The sequence below is a fragment of the Heterocephalus glaber genome, unplaced genomic scaffold (assembly GCF_053883595.1).
Source record: "Heterocephalus glaber isolate CG9 unplaced genomic scaffold, H.glaber_assembly_v1.0 deba00001761, whole genome shotgun sequence".
Taxonomy (NCBI): Eukaryota; Metazoa; Chordata; class Mammalia; order Rodentia; family Bathyergidae; genus Heterocephalus; species Heterocephalus glaber.
Window position 1 is genome coordinate 2,783,789 of NW_028258458.1, and position 23,125 is coordinate 2,806,913.

Sequence of the window (23,125 nt, forward strand, 5' to 3'; positions counted from 1 at the left end):
ACAACCCCCCCCCCAAAAAAAACCAATATTGTCACTCGCAGGGACCCCTCGTAGGGAAATGTCGTGAGCTTTGCTCAGTGGCTGGCATACAGGGAGCGCTCATAAACGCTGCTTATCCTTTTCTACCTTCCCAACGGTTTCAAGTAGAAGGAGCGGCGCCTGTCTCTTTAAATTATGCAAATGATGACGCTAGAAGGGTGTATGGGTGGGGACAAGGTTAAAAAAAAAATGAAACCTTTAGCTCAGCCAATCAGCGTGCTGGACTAGTGGCGCGGCCGCCTGAATAGTCCAATGGTAGGCCTCGTGGATTCTGAGCCCGCCCCAGCTTCCTGGCTCCGTTGCGGGGCGGGTCTTTCTTTGGTCGGCCACGCCCCAGCCGTAGCTACCCAAGCTTCGCCGCAGGCGCCTAGGGTGGCTCAGGTGTCGGCGCGGCTGCTGGTGAGTGCTGCCTGGGCCTCGATTCCCCGTCGCGCCGGCCTAGCGCCCTGGAGGCTGCGGCGGACAGGGTTGGGCGCCGTGAGACTGTAGGGGCTCCCGGCCTCCCCAGGCAATCGAGGTCCACACCCGAGACGGAGGCCCCTCCCGAGACCCCTCTCCCGGCCACAGTGAGCGCGAGCGAGTGGCTCCGTGGCGAGACCCCGCCCCAGTCTCTTTATTCCAAGCCCCGTGCTGGTCTAGATCGGGGCTGCAGAGCCGAGTCCCCACCCACCCCGCGCCCCTCGCAGCCTGCACCCCGGGAGTCGAGGGGGGACCCTGATTCCTCTCCAGCGCCGCCCTGCAGACCCCAGGGACTGAAATGAAACTCGCTTCCCTTCTCCACGTGAACCCCCATCCAGGTCTGGCAGCTGGAGGATCGGGGGCCCCGCCCCCCCAGACTCCAGTCCCAGCGGCCCCCTTCAGGACAGAGTGGGCGTCTCTCCACGGCAGCCTCTGTAGGGACCCCGAGGTCGCAATCGTGGAAGTAGGTGACTGTGGAGTCCCCTGCCTGGCAGGGATTGGCCGGCCCTGGAAGGCCAGGAGCCTGGACTCGGGGGTCCCTCCCCCGGGGGGGGGGGTCCAGCATCTGTTCCCAGCGATGAAAATAAATCGGATAAATTAGGATCTGGCGGGAGGAGCCTGGCGGCAGGGCTGGGTGGGCGGCCCCTGGGTGGGCGGCCCCGCGTCTGCCCGATGCCCGGCGCCTCCTGCCCCTGCTGCTCTGGGCACCCGGAGGCCGCGTGCGCCTGCTTCCCTGGTGACCTTGGGCGGCGACGGCGCCTCGCTGAGCTCCGTCTCCTCTCGGGAAACTGAAGTCGGGGGCTTCAGACCCTGCACCCTGCAGATTCGCAGCCCACCCAGCCCACCTTGTGCCCGATGCCAGTTGATCCTCTGCTTCAGATGCGGCTGGTTGGGGTCAAGAGTGCAGTGGGTCCCGAGAGCCCTCCGAGGCCTCTGGGCCTCAGTTTACTGCCCTGCAGAATAGGCTGACGCCGCACCGGGCCTTGCTGGAGAAGCTGATCGCGGCTGGGGCTGGGGACTGTCCTGCCCGGCCACACAGCATCACCGAGAGCCCCCACCCTCAGCCCCGCGGTTCGGCCACCGGTCTCACCCGTGCTGCTGCCCGGGGCACACCCTGACCCACATACCGTCACCCACGCCAGGGGCGAGCCAGCTCCGGGGCGGGGTCCTGGGGGAGGAGTGGGAGGCCACAGGCCAGCGTCTCCCCTGTCCCTGGTCCAGGCACTGGGCCCACACCCAGGTTTGAGTCCCTTCCCCCTGTTGTGGCTTTGCCTCGGCCGCCTTGTTTTATTCCTCTGTGAAATGGGCTGAACCCCATGGGGAAGATCAGAGGAGACTGGGAGGAGGTGGCCTCTCAGTGCAGATGTGATGGTTCCAATATTAATTATAGCCAGGGTTGGTGGCTCACTTGTGTAATCCCAGCACTATGGGAAGCAGAGGCAAAAGGATCATAAGTTCAAGCCCAGACTGGTGAATTTAGCACTTCTGTGAGATCCTGTCTAAAAAAAGGGCTGGTGGGCCGGGGATTTAGCTCAGTGGTGCTTCTGACTGCCTTGAAAGTGCAAGGTCCCGAGTTCGATCCCTTGTACTGAAAAAAAGGCGGGGGGGGGGGAGCTCAGTGGGAGGCATGCTAATGCTGTTGTAAAACATAGTTTTAAATTTCTTCTTTATGGGACTGGGGATTTAGCTCAATGCCACTGCACCTGCCTCACAAGCGCAACTTATCCTCAGTACTGCAAAAAAACACAACTTTTTTTCTTGTTCCTGGCGAAAAGGACCTGCAAAGGTCAAAGTGCCTTATTGTGGTGAGGGCTCTGGTTAGAGACTTTTATGGAGATGGGGAGACAGTATCTTGTGCACAAAGCATTGGGCAGGTAGAGGGCCTGCAGATCATAGAAGTTAAAGTTGAAAGAGAGGCTGGGTTTGAATCCACACCTCAGCCCTCACAGGCTTTGTACCTTGCAAGTGATTCACAGATTAACCACGGGGGAACTGAGGCCCAGCATGGGACTCTGGGACCTGAAAACTGCCCAGTGATGCAGTGCAGTCAGGACTTGAACCTGGGACCAGGCTGAATTTCCAGGACACGGAGTCAGCCCCGCTGGGAATTCCCACGTCCTCCTACCCTAGAGAGTTAGGGTTTTTGCCTTGACCCCGGCGGCCTGCACCCCTTCGTCCAGGCTGGGACCTTGTGTGTGACCCCCTTGTGTGCTGGGGCCCAGAGCACCCGCTCATGTTTGTTCATTCATTCACTTGTCCCCTGCCTCGAGCCACACCTCCAGCGCAGCCAGCTCTGGGACCTGTCTGGCCCCCGAAGGGCCCCATCCCAGCCCTGCAGAGTCAGGGCTGAGCCCAGCCTTGGGGATCCCAGGAAGGAGCCAGGACCCCAGCTGTGGTTGCTGTGGGCTGTAGGGGCTGGGCTTTGCCTGCTGGGTGGTGAGAGGGATTCCAGGCAGAGGACACAGCCCAGCAAGCACCCAGAGGTCTGATGCTGGGGACAAGTTCAGGGATCAAGGGCTCCTCTCCAGGGCCGGGCTGGCGGGAGCAGGAGAGCACCCAAGAGTCAGGCGGGACCAGGCAGAGAGGCCCCTCCTCACTTGCAAGGCCCTGAGCTTGCAGAGAAGCCTGTTGCTAGGTAACCCGTTGCCCTAGCAACAAGTCCGGACTCTGCTCTTTCCCTCCCTCCCCCAGCTGGAGCTTCCCTTACTGGCTTGGCTTTCTTAAAGGGGCCATATCCCTTGCCACCTGCAGGGATCTGACCTCTGCCCTCTCCCTAAGGGTCAGACTCCCCAGTTTGGCCTCTGAGTGGCTGTGTGATTGCACCGAGGGTCTGTCCCTCTCTGAGCCCGGTCAGCACCTGTGTAAGGGCTTGACCACTGCAGGATGAGAAGTCGCCCACGTGGAACTCTGACAGCAGCGCCTACGTTTATTTTCAATGTCTTTTCATAGCATGAGGCACCCACCCTTATTTTCGGTTCTTTTTCTATAGCACAAGGTGCTCAGCTCACTGCAGCTGATGCTGATTAGCAAAGGAAAATAGAAACCACCCCCCAGCCCCACCCAAAGATAGCCCGGCACAGGGTGGCTGAGCGCCAGGATCAGAATGCGAATCGGGCTCTGCTGGGAGCCCCAGGACAGGAGACTGCCTCTCCGAGCCTCAGTTTCCCCTTCTGGGAAAAGGAATGAAATTTCCATTTTCCCCGGACTCAGAGAGGCCAAGACTCTGTCCCTGCCAGAAACGCCCGGAGTGATGCGCTATTTCATGGACCCGGTCCCACATACACCTGGCTCTCAGCTGGGTGACAAACCAGAGAGGGCGCCCAGGCCCTGGGAGCCAGGGCAGAGAAGGCACTAGGGAGCCATGGCAGGAGTGTGACAGGAGTGCCCTGTTCTGGCCTAGACACTGAGACCGCCCTAGGCCCCTAGGCTGCCAGGCCACCCTGAGGGAAGCCGGCCCACCAGATTGCCCAGCCTGAGAAGCGGGCCAGCGGTTGGCAGCGAGTCAGCCCCACAGGCAGCCCGGGCAGCGGTGCCTGGTGCAGCCTCCCCCTGGGGTCCCTGGCAGCCAGGTGGGGGCGTGGCTGGAGCTGGTGCCCAGCCCTTGCTGGGACCCAGAGGCCCCGAGACCCTGGGGAGCTGGGGCCCTCAGTCTTCCCAATGGTCAGAGGAGAGAACTGAGGTCCAAAGAGGTGCTGTCACCAACCCAAAGTGGCCCGGCACAGCAGGGGTCACAGGTCCCACCTCAGACTGGGGTCTGCGGGGTCAGGAGCAACTCAGACCTCAACCCTGGCCTGGCTCTTACGGGGGACAGAAAACACGATGACAGAGAGTTAAACAGCAGGGCTGTACTGGCATACAGCAGTGACGAGCGATGGGCAGTGTGGCTTGCAGGCTTGGTTTGATCCAGCAACTCAACTAAACATGCGTGCCATTCTGTTTCCGACTTGGCATGATTCTGAAGCTTATGGTTTCCACTTTGCTTCTAACATCTCCTGTAACATTTATGGAAAGACACAGAAAATCGAGGGAAAGAGACTGATGGAGACAAAGGCAAACAGAGTCAAAGAGAAAGAGACACAAGAGCAAATGAGAGTGTTCTCAACCGCGGGACAAAATTCTCAGGCTTTTCTCTGATTGGCCCAGTTCAAGGTCCATGAGACAATCCCTGTGTTGATTGGCTTACACCTGAGCCAATCCCTACAGCCAAAGAAAAAATTTTTGTTACTTCCTTTTGTTTTTGAGACGGTCTCTCTGTAGCCCAGGCTGGCCTAGAACCCAGGTAGGCTGGGCTACACTATCTTCCTGTCTCAACCTCCAGAGTGCTAGTGCTGGGATTATTGGCATGCACCACCAAGCCCAGCTGGCCAAGAAATTAATATGTTGCTGACCTGGGACTCAGTGGGTTGATAGAGTCAATGCATTTTTCCATTTATGATTTTCATTTTGGGGTGGTACTTAGGCAGGTAGACCTTAAGCCGGCCTGAGCGACAATGGGGGAGGGGGGCTCCAGAATAGCATGGGTTGCCAGTTACAGTTATGTAAAAACTGGAGACTTCAGTGTATAATACATTTATAATCATTTGTTAGGTCTCAGACCCAAAGCATCCCCACAGAGTATGGTGACATCTACAGCCATAAACGCACGGTCCTGGTACCTGGCCACCTTGGTGTTGAGTTCCAGCACAAGGCACGCAGCCTTTACAGGCATGGCTACATACAGCCCAATATCAGGAAAGGAAATGTCCTTTAAAGACCCTCCCGCTGGACATGGTGGCGCTCGCCTGTGATCCCAGCCCTGGGGAACCTGAGGCAGGAGGATTGCTGCAAGTTCAAGGCTCACCTGGACTACATAGTGAGACCTTGTCTCAAAAAACAATAAATATGGCCGGGGATGTAGCTCAGCTGCACAGTGCCTGCCTGGCAAGCTCGAGGTCCTGAGTGAGATCCCTGGTGTGTGGGGGGGCTTATCTTTCCTAGGTTTCTTATAATATAAAACTCCTGAGGAAACACTGACCATCTAAAAATTACAAGTAAGTAACTTCCAAGTAAAGTGCCAGTAAGCATCATGACACCCCAATTCACTGAACCCCAGGAGCAACTTATTTTTTTGGTACCGGGGATCGAACTCAGGACCTTGGACTTTTGAAGCAGGCGCAGTGCCGCTGAGCTACATCCCGGCCCTTCCAGGAGTGACTTGTGTGCATAAAAAGGTATCCAGAGTCGCCCTCGGGACCCTGCATGCCATCTGTTTGCTTTACAATAAATTCTGCCTCTACTTCTATGTGGCTGTGTGTTGTGATTAAATTTCTTTCATTAAGGGCACAAAGAAACAAGGATGGAAGAAACGAGCCAGTTCCTCACTGCCCCAGGACTTGGCTTCACAGCCTGCTTTATGTTTTTTGGGTTTTTTCACAAACATTTACTGAACACAAACACCATTTTTCCTTGTACACAGTAAGATCGTTAGTTTCAAAGTAGCTATTAAGGTATGTTTTATTGTGACACAGCGGCCCACAGAGTTGCCCGGGCTGGCGTCCAACTGGCAACCTCCTGCCTCAGCCTCTTGAGTACTAGCTTCACAGGTGTGCGCCATCACACCCAGCTGCATCTGCATTTCTTCAGCCCGTGTGAAATTTTATATACGGAACCCAAGGCCTCGCACCTGCTCAGCAAGCGCTCTACCTCTGAGCTGCATCCCCAGCCCCCTACACATTTTTTTTTTTAATTTTTTTTTTCTGGAACTGGGAATGGAACTCAGGACTTTGTGCTTGCCAGGCAGGCGCAGCGCCACTGAGCTAAATTCCCGGCCCAAATACTTAAAAATTAATAAAATGCTCAGAAAATAGCCGTGGCCCTGGAAGGCACAGAGCGCCTGGGACACCCGGAAGGCCACCCTGGCCGCGCGCACGTGGCCCCCACCAGCCCTCTCTGCCTGCAGTGTAAGGACGAAGTGGGGGGCACCCTGGACGAGGTCCAGCTGCTCGCCGGGGTCACCCAGCTGCTGCCCAAGTCCCGCGAGAACTACCTGAGCCGCTGCGTGGACCTGGAGCGCCTGCGCAGAGAGAACACCAGCCAGAAGGAGGTGGACAAGGTCGGCGCCTGGCCGGGGCGGGGCGCTGCTGACGGCGTGGGCTTCACACAGCAAGGCCACCCAGGCGTCCGCAGCTGGTGACCAGGGCCGGCTCCGTGACCTGTGCCTCCTAGGCGGAAACCAAAGCCAAGAAGGCGGCCGAGAGCCTGCTGCGCTCCGTGGGGAAGTACAACTCGGCCCGGGCCGACTTCGAGCAGAAGATGCTGGACTCCGCGCTGGTGAGCACCGGGCGCAGGTGACCCGGGACCGACACGGCCCGGCCCCGGATGCTGCGAGCCCCCAAAGTCCAGAGCCTCGAGCGCCCAGCGCCAGCCCGCAGACCACGGCTGCAAGCCTGCTGCGGCGGCTGCTGTTGACATGATGTCAGAAACCAATTCGTGGTGTGCCTCAGTTTCCCCCGGCGTAGAACGGAGACAGTGAGACTACCCAGAGTTGTGGAAATTAAAGGAGTCGCTCTGTGTGAAGTTCTCAGGCTTAGTGCCAGGGGCAGGGAAACCACTCCACGTGCTACCGTATTTCTTCTGTTGTTGAGAATTTTGAACAAGGCAGGCAGAGCTGCGAAGCCCAGGGTCTCTCTCCTGATTTCCTTGGCCACTGAGAGGCCTGAGTTCCCATCCAGCCTCCATGCCTCACCAGCGATGTGATCGTTGGCTGCATCTTTGAGGGTCTGTCCATCCACGTGTGCAAAATGCAGATCAGAATCTCAGGATCAAGAATTGGCTATTTTTAAGTTGCAGGTGATAGAAACCTTTATTTAAGCGGACAGATTTATAGGCTCGGTGAGCTGAAAAGTTATTTAGGGGCCAGAGAAGTTTCAGGCATGGTTGGATCCAGGTGCTCAAATGGTGTGTGTGGGGGGAGTTGTGTCTTTCTCTGCTTGTCTAATGTTTTCCTCCCTGGGGACTTCACTTCTGCTTGACATCAGATTGTGTGTATTCACATGGGGGGGGGGGGAGTGGTCATCAGCAGCCTACATTTCCATCCCAACAACCTCCAGCCTCAGGAATCAGTGTCTCTTTTCCCATAATTCCACCAAAAGTCCTAGAGCAGAATCTCATTGGCTGTCCCCCAAATCAGTCACTACATCTAGGGACTTGGGATGTTCTGATTGGCCAGGCTGTGTTCTCTGACCCTCCCCGCTAGCCAGTGTTTCCAGGGCTCCCAGCCTAATTAGTTGAGGATACACGTGTGCAGAGCAGACAGGTGAGGCTGGGGGCTGGACTCAGGGACCAGATGCACAGGGAGTTCAACAGAACATGAAGAAGGTCAGTGTGGACCAGCTGCTCTGGAAGTCCAGTGAAAACAAAAGATGGCCTGGGAGAAGCCAGTGAGCCAGTCGGCAGGGCCTCCCTAGGCCTGGTTGCTTCATCAGAAAAGTGGGCTGGGTGGTGCTCAGTGTGGAGGCCCACTTCTGCAGTCCCAGCACTCGGGAAGCCAAGACAGGAGGATCGCTGCAAGCTTGAGGCTAGCCTGAGCTACACAGTGAGACCCTGTCTCAAAAAAACCGAGAAAGAAAGAGACAAAATAATGGGCTGAATGGTTTCCATCACTTATCCAGCACTGGATATTAATGAAATGAAAACTATTAAGAAGGCTGATGACAATTTCAACAGTGTCGACTTTTCAGGCCTTGAACCCCACTCCACCCACCCCACACCCCAAAGCCCCCACTCCCAGTCCTCAGCAGGAGGCGCAGGACACTGGGGAGGCGGGAGGCAGTCCCCACCCCAATCCTAAAGATGAGAGTCTGGTCTCTCCTGCATTTCCGGCGCCCCGTAGATGGATTTGGCCCCAAATGCTCCCCGACCTCGTGCCCTTCCCTCCCTCCTGCCCACAGTGGGCGTGGGGAGGATGGGCGGTGCAGGGGTGGGGTGGGGACCACAAGAGCAGCCCTCGGGCTGGGCAGGGCCTGCTGGCCTCCCCCCCCCCCAGGCTCTCCAGACCCTGGGAGTGCAGAGGTGCTGCTTCCGGTGCCCAGTGAGGTCTGCACCCCTGAGGCCCGGCTACCTAGCTCCCCCAGAACCCCACACACAGATCCCCATCTCCACTGTTTGCGAGCACAGCCCGCGTCCACTCGGGTCTCCGCGGTCAGCCGCGTGCACGCAGCACTCCAACAGCGGCTGCCAGGACCCGCAGAGAGCCGAGCCCCGCGTGCAGCCCCGCAGGCCCCCGATCACCCGGAGAAACCCAGCAGCAGGTCCTCGGGTCCCAGCTTAGGCCCAGCCGCGTCCCTGCTGTGCCTGCCCCTCCCTCACTCCCCGTGTTCAGCTGTCGGACCGGGCGGCTCCGGTTCAGCACCGGGGCGCGGACAGCTCCGGGCGGGGACGGCGAGATCCAGGCCGGGTGGGGGCTCCCCGCCTCCAGCCCGCCGCTCCGCAGCGCAGCCGACCGAGGGCCCCATAGCTGCCTTCCCGTGCCTCCGCCCTGAGTGCCTGTCCCTGCGCTGTCCGCCCACCTCTCCTCCCCCTGGGTCAGGCCCGTTTTTCCAATGAGCCTGGCTATCGGGCCTGTGTCTCTACTGCGACCTGCCTGGTGTCTCTTGACGTCTGTTTCACGCTCTCTCAGTCTGTGCATCTTCTTCATTCCGCTGTGTTACTGGAAAACTCCTATTCATCTATTAATGCCCATGGCCCATAACCCTCCTCCAGGAAGCCTTCCCTGCTTGAGTCCTTATTCCCCCACTCTGGACTCCTTTAGCCCCATCCCTTCTGGTTGGCCCTGAACCCAGCTCTGCCAATGGCTCTCCAGCACCGCCAGCCAGGCAGTTCCCTAAGGCCACTCCTTTCAAACCTGTTTCCCGTGTACCCAGAGCCCAGACCAGCAAGCCAGCTGAGTCCTATAGCATCCCTTCTCCGCCCCGTGCTCACGAAGGAGCCCCAAAAATACACAACGTGTGTGCAGTCCGGAGCCAATAAAGCCCGAGTGCAAAACCCGGTTCATCCTCACGCGCACATGCACACGCACGTGCACACCCACGTCCCCCTCTGCTTCTAACCACCAGCATGAATCTGCAGCCCACCTGAACATCTGTCCCTCAGTTTCCCCACCTGGAGAAGGCAGATGCTAACGGGAGCCACCCTCAGGGCTGCAGAAGCTATAACCATCAACGCTTGAGAGCACTGGGCGTCATAAATGCTTAATATTAACCATCTCCACGGCCCTCACCGCCTTTTTTTTTTTTTTTTTTGATACCGGGGATCGAACTCAGGACCCTGCGCTTGTGAGGCCGGTGGTGGCACCACTGAGCTAAATCCCCCACCCTCAGCCCTTAATTTTTGAATAAATTAACTTATTAGTTTATTTATTTATTTTATGGTACCAGAGATTGAACCCAAAGCTTTTTCTCTGAGCTACATCTACAGCCCTTTCTTCAATTTTTTAGGAAATTAAGTTTTAATTTACTGTTTTTGGTTTCTTGAGGCAGTCTCGCTATGTAGTTCCAGCTGGTCTCGAACTATGTAGCCCAGGCTGGCCTCCAACTCGCAGCGATCCTCCTGCCTCAGCCTCCGGAATGCTGGGATGATGGCATGCGCCACAGCGCCTGGCTTTGGTACTTCATGTTTCCCACGCCTGTCGCGGTCCCCGGTCAGCAGTGCACAGCGTGCGGCCCGTGGTGGCGGATGCTGTGCGCCATCTGTGCCCTCCCCCCACACACACACCACCGCTGAAGGAAGCCGCGCTACCCTGCTCCTCCCGGCCCGGTCGCGTCGCTCCTGGGCAGCCCCTGCGCGGCCGCACGCCCGCTCCTGCTTCCTCCCCTCCGGCCGCCGCCGCTTCTCTCCCCGAGGCCCTGGCAGTTCTTGCGGTCACCAGCAGGGGGCGCGGGCTAGGGGCGGAGCCCCCCTCGACCTCAGTGGTTCCCGGTCAGGGCTGCGTCCGTCCAGCGCCCACTCATGGTCCCCTCTGTGTCCTGCACCCGCCATGGCTCCCAGCACCCTGGGCAAGGATTTCTGTGGACGGTGGTCCTAACCCAGGCAGGGGACAGCTCTGGTCCGCCCTGGTCCGCTAGCTTCATGTGGCTGTCACAAAGGACCGTTGTCATTGGGGGGTCTCATCTTCGAGGACAGCTAACAAAATCCACCAACATGGCTTTCGGACTGACGTCGATTTCCCGCCCCTCTGGAGGCCCTTCGGGCACTGCGTGTCCCTTCCCGGAAGGACAGGCCCATACCAGGCCCCGAGACCCCATCCCCGTCTGCCTTCCACCCAGGCACGGGGCCCAGCGTCAGCCGTAGCCGGGGTGCAGGGTGGGGAGTCCCCCGAGGTGTGGAGACCTGAGTGGGCCAGGCTCAGATGCCTTCTGGGGAGCTGGGTTTCAGTACCGGCCAAGACTGAGGGTTCAGCTGGGCCAGGGGACAGAAGGCCAGGAGGATGGGCAACATCTCCGTCCAGCCGAGTGCAGGTGCATCCACCATCAGCTGCTCTGCAGGCAACAGCACTGGGTACTACCTTGCTGGCCAAGCAGCGTTGGGCAGAGGGAGCAGTGAACCAGGATGTGGCCTTTGCACTGAGCTCTGTCCCCAGCCTTTTTAAATTTTATTTATTTATTTTGGTACTGGGGATCAAACTCGGGACCTTGCACTTGGGAGGCAGGCGGCAGAACCACTGAGCTAAATCCCTGGGGTCCCAGTCCTTTTAAAAAAAATTAATAATTTAGAGTTTTTATAAATTTTTATTTATTTTTTGACAGTGTCTCACTAAGCAGTTCAAGCTGGCCTTCTAAGTAGCTTAGGCTGGCCTCAAATTTGTGGCGATCCTCCTGCCTCAGCCTTCCCAGTGCTGGGATCACAGGTGTGCCCAACCACGCCTGGTTTAATTTTTTTTTTTTTGGTACCGGGGATCTAACTCAGGACCTTGCACTTGTGAGGCAGGTGGCAGCACCACTGAGCTAAATCCCAGGCCCTGGCTGGTTTAATTTTTGTTTTTTGTTTGTTTTGTTTTTGTTTTGTTTGGGTACAAGGGATCGAACTCGGGTCCTTGCGCTTGCGCAGCAGGCGGCGAAACCACTGAGCTAAATCCCCGGCCCTAATTTTTGTTTTTTGTGAGACAAGGTCTCCCTATGTAGTTCAGGATGGCCTTGAACTCACTATGTAGCCCAGACTGGCCTTGAACTCATGGGAATCCTCCTGCCTCAGTCTCTCCAGTGCTGGAATTACAAGGCTGGAATAACAGGTGTGCACCACCATGCCTGGCTTTATTTTTTATTTTGAGATGGAGTCTTGCTAAATTGCCCAAACTGTGCTTGAACTTGTGATCCTCCTGCCTTAGCCTCCTGAGTGCTGTTATTACAGGTGTGCACCTCCACACCTGGCTCAGACTCTCTTGATCCTGCTGTATCTGTTCCCCACACTTGGAGCTGGTGACATCACACCCATCTCCTGGTTGTCACCAATTTCTCAGTGCCTGGGACAGAGTCTGACATCGTCACACACTGTGGTTGCTCAGGAAACTCGGGCTGTGTCCCAGCTTGGGAGTGCTGCTGGGTTACCTTGGTTACTTAACCTCTCTGTGCTCCCCTATTCCTTCAGCCTCAGGAATAAGAAAGCTGGGCTTCGAGTGGTAGTGCACGCCTGTCATCCCAGGACTGGAGAGGCTGAGGCAGGAGGATCACCAGGAGTTCAAGGCCAGCCTGGGCTACGGAGTGAGACCCTGTCTCAAAAACAATAAATAAAGAAAAAAAGCTGGAAGTGTAGTTCAGTGGTAGAGAGTCTCTGAGTTATATCCAGTACTGAGAAAGAGTGAGAGAGAAAAAGAGAAAGCAAGCAAGCAAGCCTAAACCCGTGGGCATCAGCACTTGGCAGAAAGGGGAAGGAAATCAAGGCTGGAAGAAGCTGCAGAGTGGTGTTATGATGGGGTTCTTGTTGAGTGTAAAGAAATTGCAAGGAATATCTGGGAGGGGTTTTGAGGTAGGACTAGGAGTTTGCTGGGAGAATGGCAGGAGTAAAGGCTTATGACAGGGAAGCACACAGTGTGGCCTTGACCGCTGCAGGAATCAAGAGCAAGGGCTGGGGTGGGGGCCACTGTGTGCAGCTGGGCACCCTGGCCGAGTATGGGTCCTTGGGCACTTCGGGAGGCCGGAACCTTACCAGGGCCTAGAATGGTGGGCACTTGGGGCTGAGGCCCAAAGGGACCCAGCTGTCCCAAGTGCTTTGTGCACAGTCAACAGCAGAGAACAGTTTCTTTCTCTGTGTTCAAGCAGAGGGTAGGAAGGCGTCGGGACACTGGGTCTGCCCAGGGGCAGGGAGCTCAGGGGCGAGAGAAGGCCCAGGGAATGGGATGGGGAGCCTTTGCCGGCCCCTCACTGCTGGGCCCTGACACTGAGCTGCACCCCAGGCCTTTCTATTTTTTATTTAGAGACACGATCGCCATAAATTGTCTAGGCTGAGCTCAAGTTCATGACCCTCCTGCCTCAGCCTCCCAGAGTGCTGGGATCACAGGCGTGCAACACCACACACCCAGCTTCCCTGCCCACTTTTCCAGTTTGGTTTCTTCCCTGGGACTGATCACACTTGCAGCAAAGTGCTTATCTGAGTCACTCTTGGTACAGAATCCATCTCCTTAGCTGGAGGCGAAACTCAGTGGGGGAAGGGACCCGGCCCATCCTGCCCTTCATCACGGAGACCTTGAACCCATTAATTTTTCCTTATCTAGAAGACGAAAGCTGGGCTTGCTGGTGGCCACCTGTAGTCCAGGCTACTCCCAAGGCTGAGGCAGGAGGATCACTTGGAGTGCCTGCCCAGCATGCTTGAGGTCTGCGTGGCCCCTAGCAGCCCCACACAAACATACAGACTAAAGTTTTACCAAGCCCATCCAATCCAAAAGAAGCCAAGAAGAAAACTGGCCCCAGTTACGCACACCTGTGACCCCAGCACCTTTGGAGCTGAGGCAGGAGGACTGCAAGTCTGAGTCCAGCCTGGGCAATTTATTTATGTATTTTTGGTACCGGGGATCAAACTCGGGTCTCTGGGCTCGAACAACAGGTGGTGAAAACACTGAGCTAAATCCCCGGCCCAAGCCTGGGTAATTTAGAGACTTAGGAAGACCCTGTTTCAAAATATAAATAAACTTAATGAATAAAAAAATAAATAACAGACCAAATACCCCAGGCAAAAGACAAAGACAAGGTCCAGTGGCACCACGCCTGCCTCCTAAGTGCAAGGTCCTGAGTTTGATGGTGGGGGAGGATAGAAAGCTTCAGTTGGGTGTGGTAGAGCACGCCTGGAATCCAACACAAAGGGAGGCTGAGGCAAGAGGATCTTGTGTTTGAGCCCAGCCAGAGCCTTTTAGCAAGATCCTGTCTCAAAATAAAAAAATTTTAAAAGGGCTGGGGATGTAGCTCTGTGGGAAGGCCCTGAGTTCAATTCTTAGTATTCAAGGGCCGGGGATTTAGCTCAGTGGTTCCGGTGCCTGACTCGCAAGCACAAGGTCCTGAGTTCGATCTCCAGTACCAAAAAAAAAAAATCCTTAGTATTGAAAAAATGAAAGGAGAGAAAGAGAGAGACAGAGAGCACGTGAGCAGGGTCTGGGGATTTAGCTGAGTGGCACCGCTCCTGCCTCACAAGCACAAGGTCCTGAGTTTGATCCCTGGTACCGCAAAAAAAAAAAAAAAAAAGGAAGAAAGAAAGATGACCTAAAGAGAATCAGTGTATGCTATCCAATAATAATCAAAGTCCACTTGAAGGCCAGGGACACAGAGATAAAGGCAGGTGCGTCCTAACAACAGAAGTTTCATTTCTGCAGAACTGTATGCAGCAGGTGCTGTCGGCCCCAGATACCAGCGTATTTGTCTCACGAGGAAGAGCCAAACACGTACCACGAGCCTGCCTGCACAGTAGCAGGTTCATGAGGGTCTGCCATGATAGTTATTTTATTTACTTATCCTTTTTGGGGGTGTTGGATGGAACCAGGGCTCCCATGTGACAGGGAAGGACTCTGACACCGAGCCGCACCCCAGCCCAGCCATTATTGTTATTGGTGGTGGCATTTATATTTGTGTATTTTAGTTTATTGCTTTCTTATTCATTAGTTTTGTTTACTCCAGGTCCTCCAGCCACCCTGCAACAGGTGCCGGGTGATGGGTAAGCAACCTTACTGTGCAGATAAACACTCTGAAGTTCAAGGGGGGTAGGGTGGCGCCTGCCTGTGATCTCTGAACTCCGGGAGGCTGAGGCAGGAGGATGGCAAGGTCGAACCCAGCCTGGGGAACTTTGCAATTTAGGAAGACCCTGTCTGAAAATAAAAAGTAAAATAAAATAAAATCTCTGCCAGGATAATGCAGAGTATGGGGGGAGGGCAAAGGAAAAGAACAATATCGTCCAGGAAGGGTTAGGGTTAGGAAGGAGCTGAGACAGAACAGTCTTGTTTCAAAAGAAGCCCCATAAAGGCCGCCGTAATGGAGGGTGCCATCTTCCCCGGGCCAGTGCCTTATCGCTCTTGGGCAGGCGGTGCGGGAGGAGCGAGCGTTCCCAGCGGCCTGATCGCTCTGTAGCCCAGTCCGCTGTTTTTGAGCGCCTGCTGTATGCACCCGGTAACCTTCCTGGAACAGGAGCAGGAGGGGGGTGGGTTCGCCTCCGCCACTTCTTTGCAAGGACTTCGGAGTGGTCATAGCGCCATCCAGAGCTGCCCTGTCCCTCAATCCAAGCCGCCGAGGGCAACAGGAGGTGGCACAGTCCTCCCACCGGACCCCAAGCTAAGAGGGGGTGCATATCCCCATTTCTCTGATGAGCAGGATGAGGCGCACCCCGCAGCAGGCGGCACTGGAAGCTGGCTGCGCAGCGAACCCCGCTTTCCAGATCCAGCACGCTCCCCCGTCTCCCGCCCCCCGCCGTGTTCCCGAGACTTCGGCCCCTTTAAGAATGTCCCGCGGAGCCAAGCAGGAAGGGGGAGGTGCCTGGGCATGGGACGGACGTGCGTGAGAGCCAATGGGTGTGATCATCGCGGCGGCGGCCGCCAATGGGAGCGGCGGAGGCGGGGCCGGGCGCCAGGAGCTGGTTCCCGAGGCGCGGAGGCCGCGGCTGGGGGCGGGGAGGGGGCGCAGGACCCCAGGCGGGGGTCCCGGAGCCGAGGCACGTGTCCCAGGGCGTCGGCGGGGCGCGCAGCGGGGGCGCCCCAGGCCTAGGCAGGCTGGGGCTGGCGAGGCGGAGGCAGTGGCGATGGGCGGGGCGGGGGGACCGGGGGAGCTGAGCTGGGTCGGGGGGCGCGGCGTTGACCCCGCGGGGTCGTTGGCTGTGCTGCGCGGGCCGGGGGCGACCCAGGGTGCGGGGTCCTGGCTCGGGCTGATGGCGTCGGACTTGCGTCGGGTGCTGCAAACCAGGGTGGGGGTCTCCGGCCCGGGTGGGGACGTCAGGGTGACGGGATCTGAGGGGAGGCGGCGGGGCAGTTGGCGTTCACGGGGCGACCGCGCGGCCGGGGGCGCGGGCCCGAGTGGGGGCGCGGTGGGTGGGTGGGAGCCAGAGGAGTGCGGCGCAGGGGATTGTGGGGGTGGGGAGCCCGGAAGGAGCCCGCAGGTGAGGCTAGCAGAGGAGGGGCGCTGTGGGTCGAGGTGCAGGCCGTGGCCCCCCTGAGTTTGGGGCCTGGCTTGGGTTTGTGATGGGAAAGCCGAAGACTGGAGGCTCCTCGCAGGCCTGGGGCAGGGAAGAGGCCCATAGCGCTCCCCCACTTGGAGAAAGGCTGCGGGCTTGGGGTGCCTGGGGCTTCTGCCGGCCCGTGGGGGGAGGTAGTTCGCACTGGGAGACCAGACAGGGAAAGGCCCCGTTCGGATCTCAGTCCCAGGTAGCCCAGAGGCTGTAAAAATGGCTTCCCCAAGGCCTCAGGGGCTGCCCCCCCCCAAATGCATCCCAGCAGCCTTTTCTTGTTATTTAAGCAGATGAAGCCCCAGGCTCTGGAACCCTGGGTTTCAGTCCTGCTCCTGCTTTTTTTTTGGCTTGCTCTGTGACCTTGGGGAAATGGCGCTGCCTCTCTGGGCCTTGATTTCTTTTTTCTAGAATGTAGAGGGGAGGTTTCCCCACCTCCCTGGGTGCCTGGGATGATTAAATGGTAATTAGCGCTAATAATAGCTAACACCATCTGAGCTTGATGCCTGAGTCCTTGAATTTTTTCAGCAAGCCGGGCTTGTGATGAGGCCCATTGTACAGATGAGGAAACTGAGGCCCAGAGCTCTGGGGTCACATCAGCAGCACAGGGAAGGCTGCAGAGAGGACTTCAGGGCGACTTGGGACTCTCACCCCTATCTGTCCCTTAGGGCCAGTTCCCGTCCCCCAGCAGCATGGCATCGTGTGCTGAGGAGCCCTCTGAGCCTGCCGCCCCACTGCCTGCTGGGGTTCCCCCACTGGAGGATTTTGAGGTGCTGGACGGGCTTGAGGACGCAGATGCTGAGGAAGAGGAGGAGGAAGAGGATGATGATGACCTCAGTGAGCTGCCACCACTTGAGGATATGGGACAGTCCCCAGCGGAGGAGGCCGAGCAGCCTGGGGCACTGGCCCGAGAGTTCCTGGGCTCTGTGGAGCCCGCGGCTGTGCCAACTCCTGCCCCCGAAGAGTGGCTGGACATTCTGGGTAAGCAGCAAGGTGGCTGGGGGCCCAGTGTGACCTTGGCCTGGCCTCTTGTCCCTGGGCGCGTTTCCTGGCTGTGCTGTTTGGGTTGGAGGCCTTGGGCACAGTGACCGCTGGCCAGATGGTGAAGTCCATTCATGCGCACACGTACGCCTGCGTGCGTACACATACACACATATGTGCTGCCTTTCCCAAAGTGGTTAAGAGCAGCCCAGAGAGGCTGAGTCACCCACCCAGAGCGGCACAGTCAGCCTGCAGTGTGGCACCGCCCTGTCTTGACAGGCGCAGCTCCCCTGACAAGCATGTCCGACGTCACAGACCTGGGAGGTCCAGTTTTGTTCCTCCCTCTGGCTGGTTCTCGTGCTTCCTACTGTTCCTGAGCAGCTTTACAACTGTAACATGCTATCAGTAATTAAGTTTGGGGGAGAAGGTTTACATTTTTTTGGCAGTGTTGGGGAACAAACCCAAGGCCTTATGCATGCTAGGGGAGCACTCTGCCACTGAGCTACATGCCAGCCCTTCATTCTTGTTCTAAATGTGCAGAAAAGTCTGCAAGAAGGAGACCCGTAACTGGCCTGGTGTGATGGTACAGGCCTTCTATCCCAGCTATGGGGTGGGGGTGGGGGGCGTGAGGCAGGAGGATCGAAAGCTGAAGGCCAGGCTGGGCAACTTCGTAAGACCCTGACTCAAAATTAAAATAAAAATAAAAAGGGGTTGGGGTTGTAGCTCAGTGTGAAAGCTCTGAGTTTAATCCCCTCTACCATACACAAAAAAGGTGCTATTAATGGCACTACAACTACTAATAAAACAGTCACTCCTAAAAATAACACCAGGTAATTGCTGAGCGCTGATTCTGCACCAGGCCCATGCAGCATCTTTTTTTATTCTTCCGACAGCCCTGTGGCAGTACCTACCCTGTGGTACAGAGGGGAGAATGGGCCCAGAGAGGCCTTGGGACCTACCTGCCCAAGGTCACACAGCCTCCTTGGCTGTGGGGAGATTGGAAACTGTTTCACTGGTCCGTGTGAAAGCCGCTCACCCCCTGGTGGTGTGCTGATGCTGGCTATTTGCACAAGCTGCCCTCAGGTCTGATTGGGCTTCTGGGTGGGGGTGTGGTCGGTGGCTGAGGGCTCTCCTTGAGTATGTGAGGGCCTGAATTCCAACCCCAGCACTGTTGAAGAGCAAAACTAAATGAAGGACTGAGGCTTCTTCCGGTCTCCAGACAAGGGAACGGAGGGCTTGAGGGGACATGGTTTGCCCAGATTCGCTGGTTGGAGGAGATAGAGGCCGCTGACCCTCCCTTCCAGCACGGCCATTGTTAGTGTCCAAGGACTTTAAGACCCAGGGATCTGCTGAGGTCCCCCAGCCCAGTGGTTCCCAGACTGGATGCTGGCCACATCCAAGTGGGGGAACAGCATGAAAATTTATAATGTTCTAGAATTTTCGAGCATATGCCAAAATGTTCTAGAATTAGGATGGCTGTGTTGGTCCGTGTCTAAGCTCTAGGCTAGGATCGGCTCCTTCGAAATGTTCTAGGCCTATGGAATGTGCCAGAGTGCAGGGATGTGTTGGGACATGGATGACCACAGGTCCTGTCACTCTGTTGTCCCCCAGGCTCTGTCCTGTGGCAGCCTAGGGAGAGCCCTGAGGAAGGTGTGGGCTGTGTGTCCCACGGCCGGTCGCCTGCCTGCTCTGCCTCGTTCCTGGGCTGTCACATGTCAACGAGCTCGGCCATTGTGAGGCGAGGGTGGACGTTATTTTGGGGCACGTGAGTGCCCCGGGCTTGATGTGCCGTTGGTGTTGGCCTATCCTGACTGCCAGGCATGGAGGGCACCCCAGTTTGATGGCTGTGCAAGGATGGAGGTAGCCCTTGTGGATTGCGGCCATTGGCATGGCCTGGGCTCTGTTGTGCGTTTAAATCCAGGACACGCAGGGCTGTGCCATGGCCAGTGCAGCCGGTGCTCTGTGAACCCAGCAAAACTGTGTGTGCTTTGAGCAGACCACGTGATTGCCCCATTTCATGCCTGGGTAAACTGAGGCCCAGGGTCCCAGGGCTGGCATTTGAACTGGAAGAAGGTGTCTCTCTCTGTTTTTTGTGATACTGGGAATTGAATCTAGAGCTTTGGCACAAAGCTAACATTCCCCAGTCCATTTTTAATTTTTAATTTTGAGACAGGGTCTAAGTAGGTAAATTGCCCAGGCTGGGTTAGAACTTGTGATCCTCCTGCCTCAGCCTCCCCGAGTGTAGGGGTCACAGGTGTGCGCCACCGTGCACACCTAGAGCAGCTGTTGTTAACACGTGCCAGCATCGTCACCCCAAAGCTGCCCCATCAGGGCTGGGGTGTGGCTCAGAGGTGAGACTTGCCGGGCGTGCATGAGGCCCTCGGTTTGTGCCCAGCACCACATGTGTGTGTACAGACATGGACGTGCACACGTGGATACGCACGCGGATACACACTCTGACGCACACAGGGAAAACAGCGCCAGTCCGGTTCCATGGCGCCTGGCACCCACTGGAAGCTCAGCTTGGCCTCAGGATGAGAGTGGCTGGGGTGGGGAGCATCCCACCCCGTTTCACCCCTCCTGCCGACTGGCCCCTCCCTACCCTGGCAGGGAACGGGCTGCTGAGGAAGAAGACGCTGATCCCGGGCCCGCCCGGCTCGGGCCGCCCCACCAAGGGCCAGGTGGTGACGGTGCAGCTGCAGATGTCCCTGGAGAACGGCACGCGGGTGCAGGAGGAGCCCGAGCTGGCCTTCACCCTGGGGGACTGCGATGTCATCCAGGTGGGGCCAGGTGGCAGCACCGGGGGTGGGGACGCTGGGGACCTGGGCATACCTGACCCACCCCCGCCGGCCCTGCCCCCAGGCCCTGGACCTCAGCGCCCCCCTCATGGATGTGGGTGAGACGGCCATGGTCACTGCCGACTCCAAGTATTGCTATGGCCCGCAGGGCAGGTGAGTGCCGCACAGAACCCATGTCCCTCCCAGGTTCCCTCTGCCTCGGAGCACGTGGGTGGAACTGAGGCTGGGGGGGAGGCCGCTGGCCCAGGCCCTCACGCAAGGGGACAGAGCAGCTTCCCAGGTGTGGTGTGGGACTGCGGGGTGACGTTGGGGACACACCGGGGCTCATGGCTGTGGTCTGGGGCTGCCGGCCCTGAGTGGCGCCCGCCTGACCCCCAGCAGGAGCCCCTACATCCCCCCACACGCGGCACTGTGCCTGGAGGTGACCCTGAAGACGGCAGTGGATGGGCCCAACCTGGAGCTGCTCACTGGCCAGGAGCGCGTGGCTCTGGCCAACCGGAAGCGTGAGTGTGGCAACGCCCACTACCAGCGGGCGGACTTCGTGCTGGCCGCCAACTCCTACGACCTGGCCATCAAGGCCATCACCTCCAGCGCCAAAGGTGACTGCGCCCCACCTCCCTCCCAGCCCCCAGAGCCCAGTGTCCCCCGGGCCGGTGGGGACGGTGACTGCGGGCAGCACGGGGGGCCCCGGGCGGGGCAGGGTGGTGCGGGTGGCCCTGGTGACCGCTGTGCCCTGCAGTGGACATGACCTTCGAGGAGGAGGAGCAGCTGCTGCAGCTGAAGGTCAAGTGTCTCAACAACCTGGCCGCCTCACAGCTCAAGCTGGATCACTACCGCGCCGCCCTTCGCTCCTGCAGCCTGGTGCTGGAGCACCAGCCCGACAACATCAAGGCGCTCTTCCGCAAGGGCAAGGTGGGGATGCCCACCTGGTCAGGGTGCCCGCCTCTGGCTCGCTGGCAGCTGCTCCTTGTACAGAGCCCCCCATGGCTCCCGTGTCCCTCAGTGGACGCTAGGGCTTCCCGAGACGTCTACCCCCTTCCTGCCTCTACCCCGTGCCCTTGCCTGTTGCTCTTCCTCACACTCAGCCCCTCCGGCTTGCTTCTGGGGCAACGGCCACCTCAGGGCCTTTGCACAGCTGTGGCCCTGGCTAGATGCGCACACTCTGGATGCCGCCGTGGGCCCTTCCCTGATCTGGTTCAGGGCTCTTGTCTTGTTTTCCTTCAGTGCTGGGGAAGGAACCCAGGGCCTTAGGCATACTAGGCAAGCGCTTGTCCCTGAGCTAGACCTGCAGTGCTTGCAGACCCTTTAGCCCTAGGCCAGAGAAACTGAGGCATGGACATCGTCCCCTGAGGTGTTCATGAGAGGCCTGAGCAGGGCCGCCCTTAGCTTTTGTCCATCGGGCTCCTGTTGTGTGCAGAGAATGCAGGGATTCTAGTGTTAATCTTTCTGGTGGCTGCCGGAGCCATGGGGCCCCTGCTGGCTGAAGGTGACAGAAGCCCAGTAGACGGGTTCAGGTAGAAAGGAGGGATCCTGGTCCATGCAGCCGCCAGGTTCCGGGTAGCTGGATCCAGGCACACACAGTGTTACAGGGATGCTGTCTGCTGGGGCTCCCGACCACAGACACTCCTCCTCTTACCCTTGGTACCCCCTCCTGAGGGCCGTGCGTGGCCGGGGTCCACAGCGACAGGGCTTCTCCTGCACAGGTGCTGGCGCAGCAGGGCGAGTACAGCGAGGCCATCCCTATCCTGCGGGCGGCACTGAGGCTGGAGCCCTCCAACAAGGTGAGCGGCACCCTACGCCGTTGGCATGGGCTCAGTCCCCGTGCATCTCAGGCCCGCCCCGTCTGCGTCTGCGTCTCCCCTGGGGGATGGGCACAAGTGGAAGCTGGGATACGCGTGGCCCCAGGAAGCCGATGGGTCTCCTAACCTCTGCCCCCTCTGCAGACAATTCACGCCGAGCTCTCAAAGCTGGTGAAGAAGCATGCGGCACAGCGGAGCACAGAGACTGCCCTGTACCGGAAGATGCTGGGCAACCCCAGCCGGCTGCCTGCCAAGTGTCCCAGCAAGGGCGCCTGGGTGAGCCAGGGAAGTGGGGAAGGTGTCCTACGGGAGGGAGCATTTGAATTGGGCTTTGATACGTATGTAGGAGTTCGGCCAGTGGGAAAGGCATGGTCAGGCAGTGATGCTACAGGGAGCCTATTTGGATCCTGTTGGGAGCTGAGGGCCCTGAGGCAGTCTTCATCCCCTCAAGCCATCTGACTGTGCCCCCGTCCCTCTGTCCACAGTCCATCCCATGGAAGTGGCTGTTTGGGGCGACTGCTGTTGCCCTGGGGGGTGTGGCTCTCTCTGTGGTCATCGCTGCCAGGAACTGACCACCCAGGTGGCCGCCTCCCCTCCTCACACCATGGGCCCCACCCCGTCCCTCCTCCTCCAGGCTCCCTGTCCACTGCCCGCTGGCCTAGCCCCTCCCCCTGGGCGGGGCAGGAAGGACGGTGAACGGAGTGACGGGCCCCGCCCCACAGAGGGCGGTGAGGTGTGGCCCGGAGGGAGGGACCGAGGGGGGTGGGGGGCTGCTCCTCCAGACTGGCTCCCTGTCCCCAGGGTCAGGCCTCAGTTTCTCTTTTCCACAGCCGGGGGCGGCCTGCCCCCAGCCCTGGCCCAGCACCTGCCCTCCCCCCTACCTATTGCCCTGCCCACTTCCCACAGTGAAATAAAGCCTCCCTCCCTGCAAGATGAGTCTCCTTCCTTTTGCCTGGGTGCGGCTGGGTCCAGGCACATCGCTGGGCACATGGGGCCTCCCATGGGCCGAGACCGAGGCTGAGGTTGACCCTTGCCTGGCCTGAGTGAGCCCCGTACGCAGGTTGAGCCCCAACATTGCAAAAGGAAAAAGCTGGGGGCCAGGAAAGCACCCCGGCGCTGTGCATCGGGGCCTCAACAACTGCAGGGATGGGTCAGGGTTGCCCTCGTGTGATGAGGGTGGCCTGCAGCAGAGTGGAGCTGCCAGACCCTTGGGGACGTGGGGGTCCCACTGGGGTCTCCCTGCCCTCACCTGGATGGGTGGAGCCGGCCTCTGGGCTAACAGCTGAGACCTTGGGTCCCCCTGTGTCCGTCACCGCCAGCCTGTCTCCAGAGCAGGAGGGGAAGGGGCTCCCGGGTCACACAGGGTGCCTGGGGTGATGACTGCCC

The 23,125-nt window shown here is 58.4% G+C and overlaps 1 protein-coding gene and 1 long non-coding RNA gene across 7 annotated transcripts; both read left to right on the forward strand.

Moving 5' to 3' along the window:
• Positions 1–365: 365 nt before the first annotated feature.
• LOC110347295 (uncharacterized) lies at positions 366–8,118 on the forward strand. The gene is made up of 3 exons (XR_002391817.2): positions 366–438; positions 837–6,589; positions 6,703–8,118. It is a non-coding gene; the product is annotated as an uncharacterized LOC110347295 (long non-coding RNA).
• A 7,412-nt stretch (positions 8,119–15,530) lies between these two features.
• On the forward strand, positions 15,531–22,670 carry Fkbp8 (FKBP prolyl isomerase 8). 6 transcript variants are annotated; one of them, XM_021251128.2, is made up of 9 exons: positions 15,531–15,654; positions 16,830–17,142; positions 19,753–19,922; positions 20,005–20,093; positions 20,319–20,539; positions 20,680–20,852; positions 21,644–21,721; positions 21,884–22,015; positions 22,225–22,670. In XM_021251128.2, exons 2-9 carry the CDS (start codon positions 16,854–16,856, stop codon positions 22,309–22,311), a joined length of 1,239 nt encoding a protein of 412 aa, XP_021106787.2. In that variant the 5' UTR covers positions 15,531–15,654; positions 16,830–16,853; the 3' UTR covers positions 22,312–22,670. The 6 variants fall into 6 exon arrangements, with proteins under 6 accessions (XP_021106787.2, XP_087058056.1, XP_021106788.2 ...); XM_087201930.1 differs by having other exon boundaries at positions 20,322–20,539; XM_021251129.2 differs by having other exon boundaries at positions 15,631–15,707.
• The last annotated feature ends 455 nt before the right edge of the window (positions 22,671–23,125 follow it).

Coding starts and splice junctions, on each gene's coding strand:
- Fkbp8 (XM_013068743.3), top strand. CDS start 15,742: ATGGGCGGGGCGGGGGGACCGGGGGAGCTGAGCTGGGTCGGGGGGCGC. Junction 20,540..20,679: donor CATCACCTCCAGCGCCAAAG/GTGACTGCGCCC, acceptor TGTGCCCTGCAG/TGGACATGACCTTCGAGGAG. Junction 21,722..21,883: donor GGCTGGAGCCCTCCAACAAG/GTGAGCGGCACC, acceptor CCCCCTCTGCAG/ACAATTCACGCCGAGCTCTC.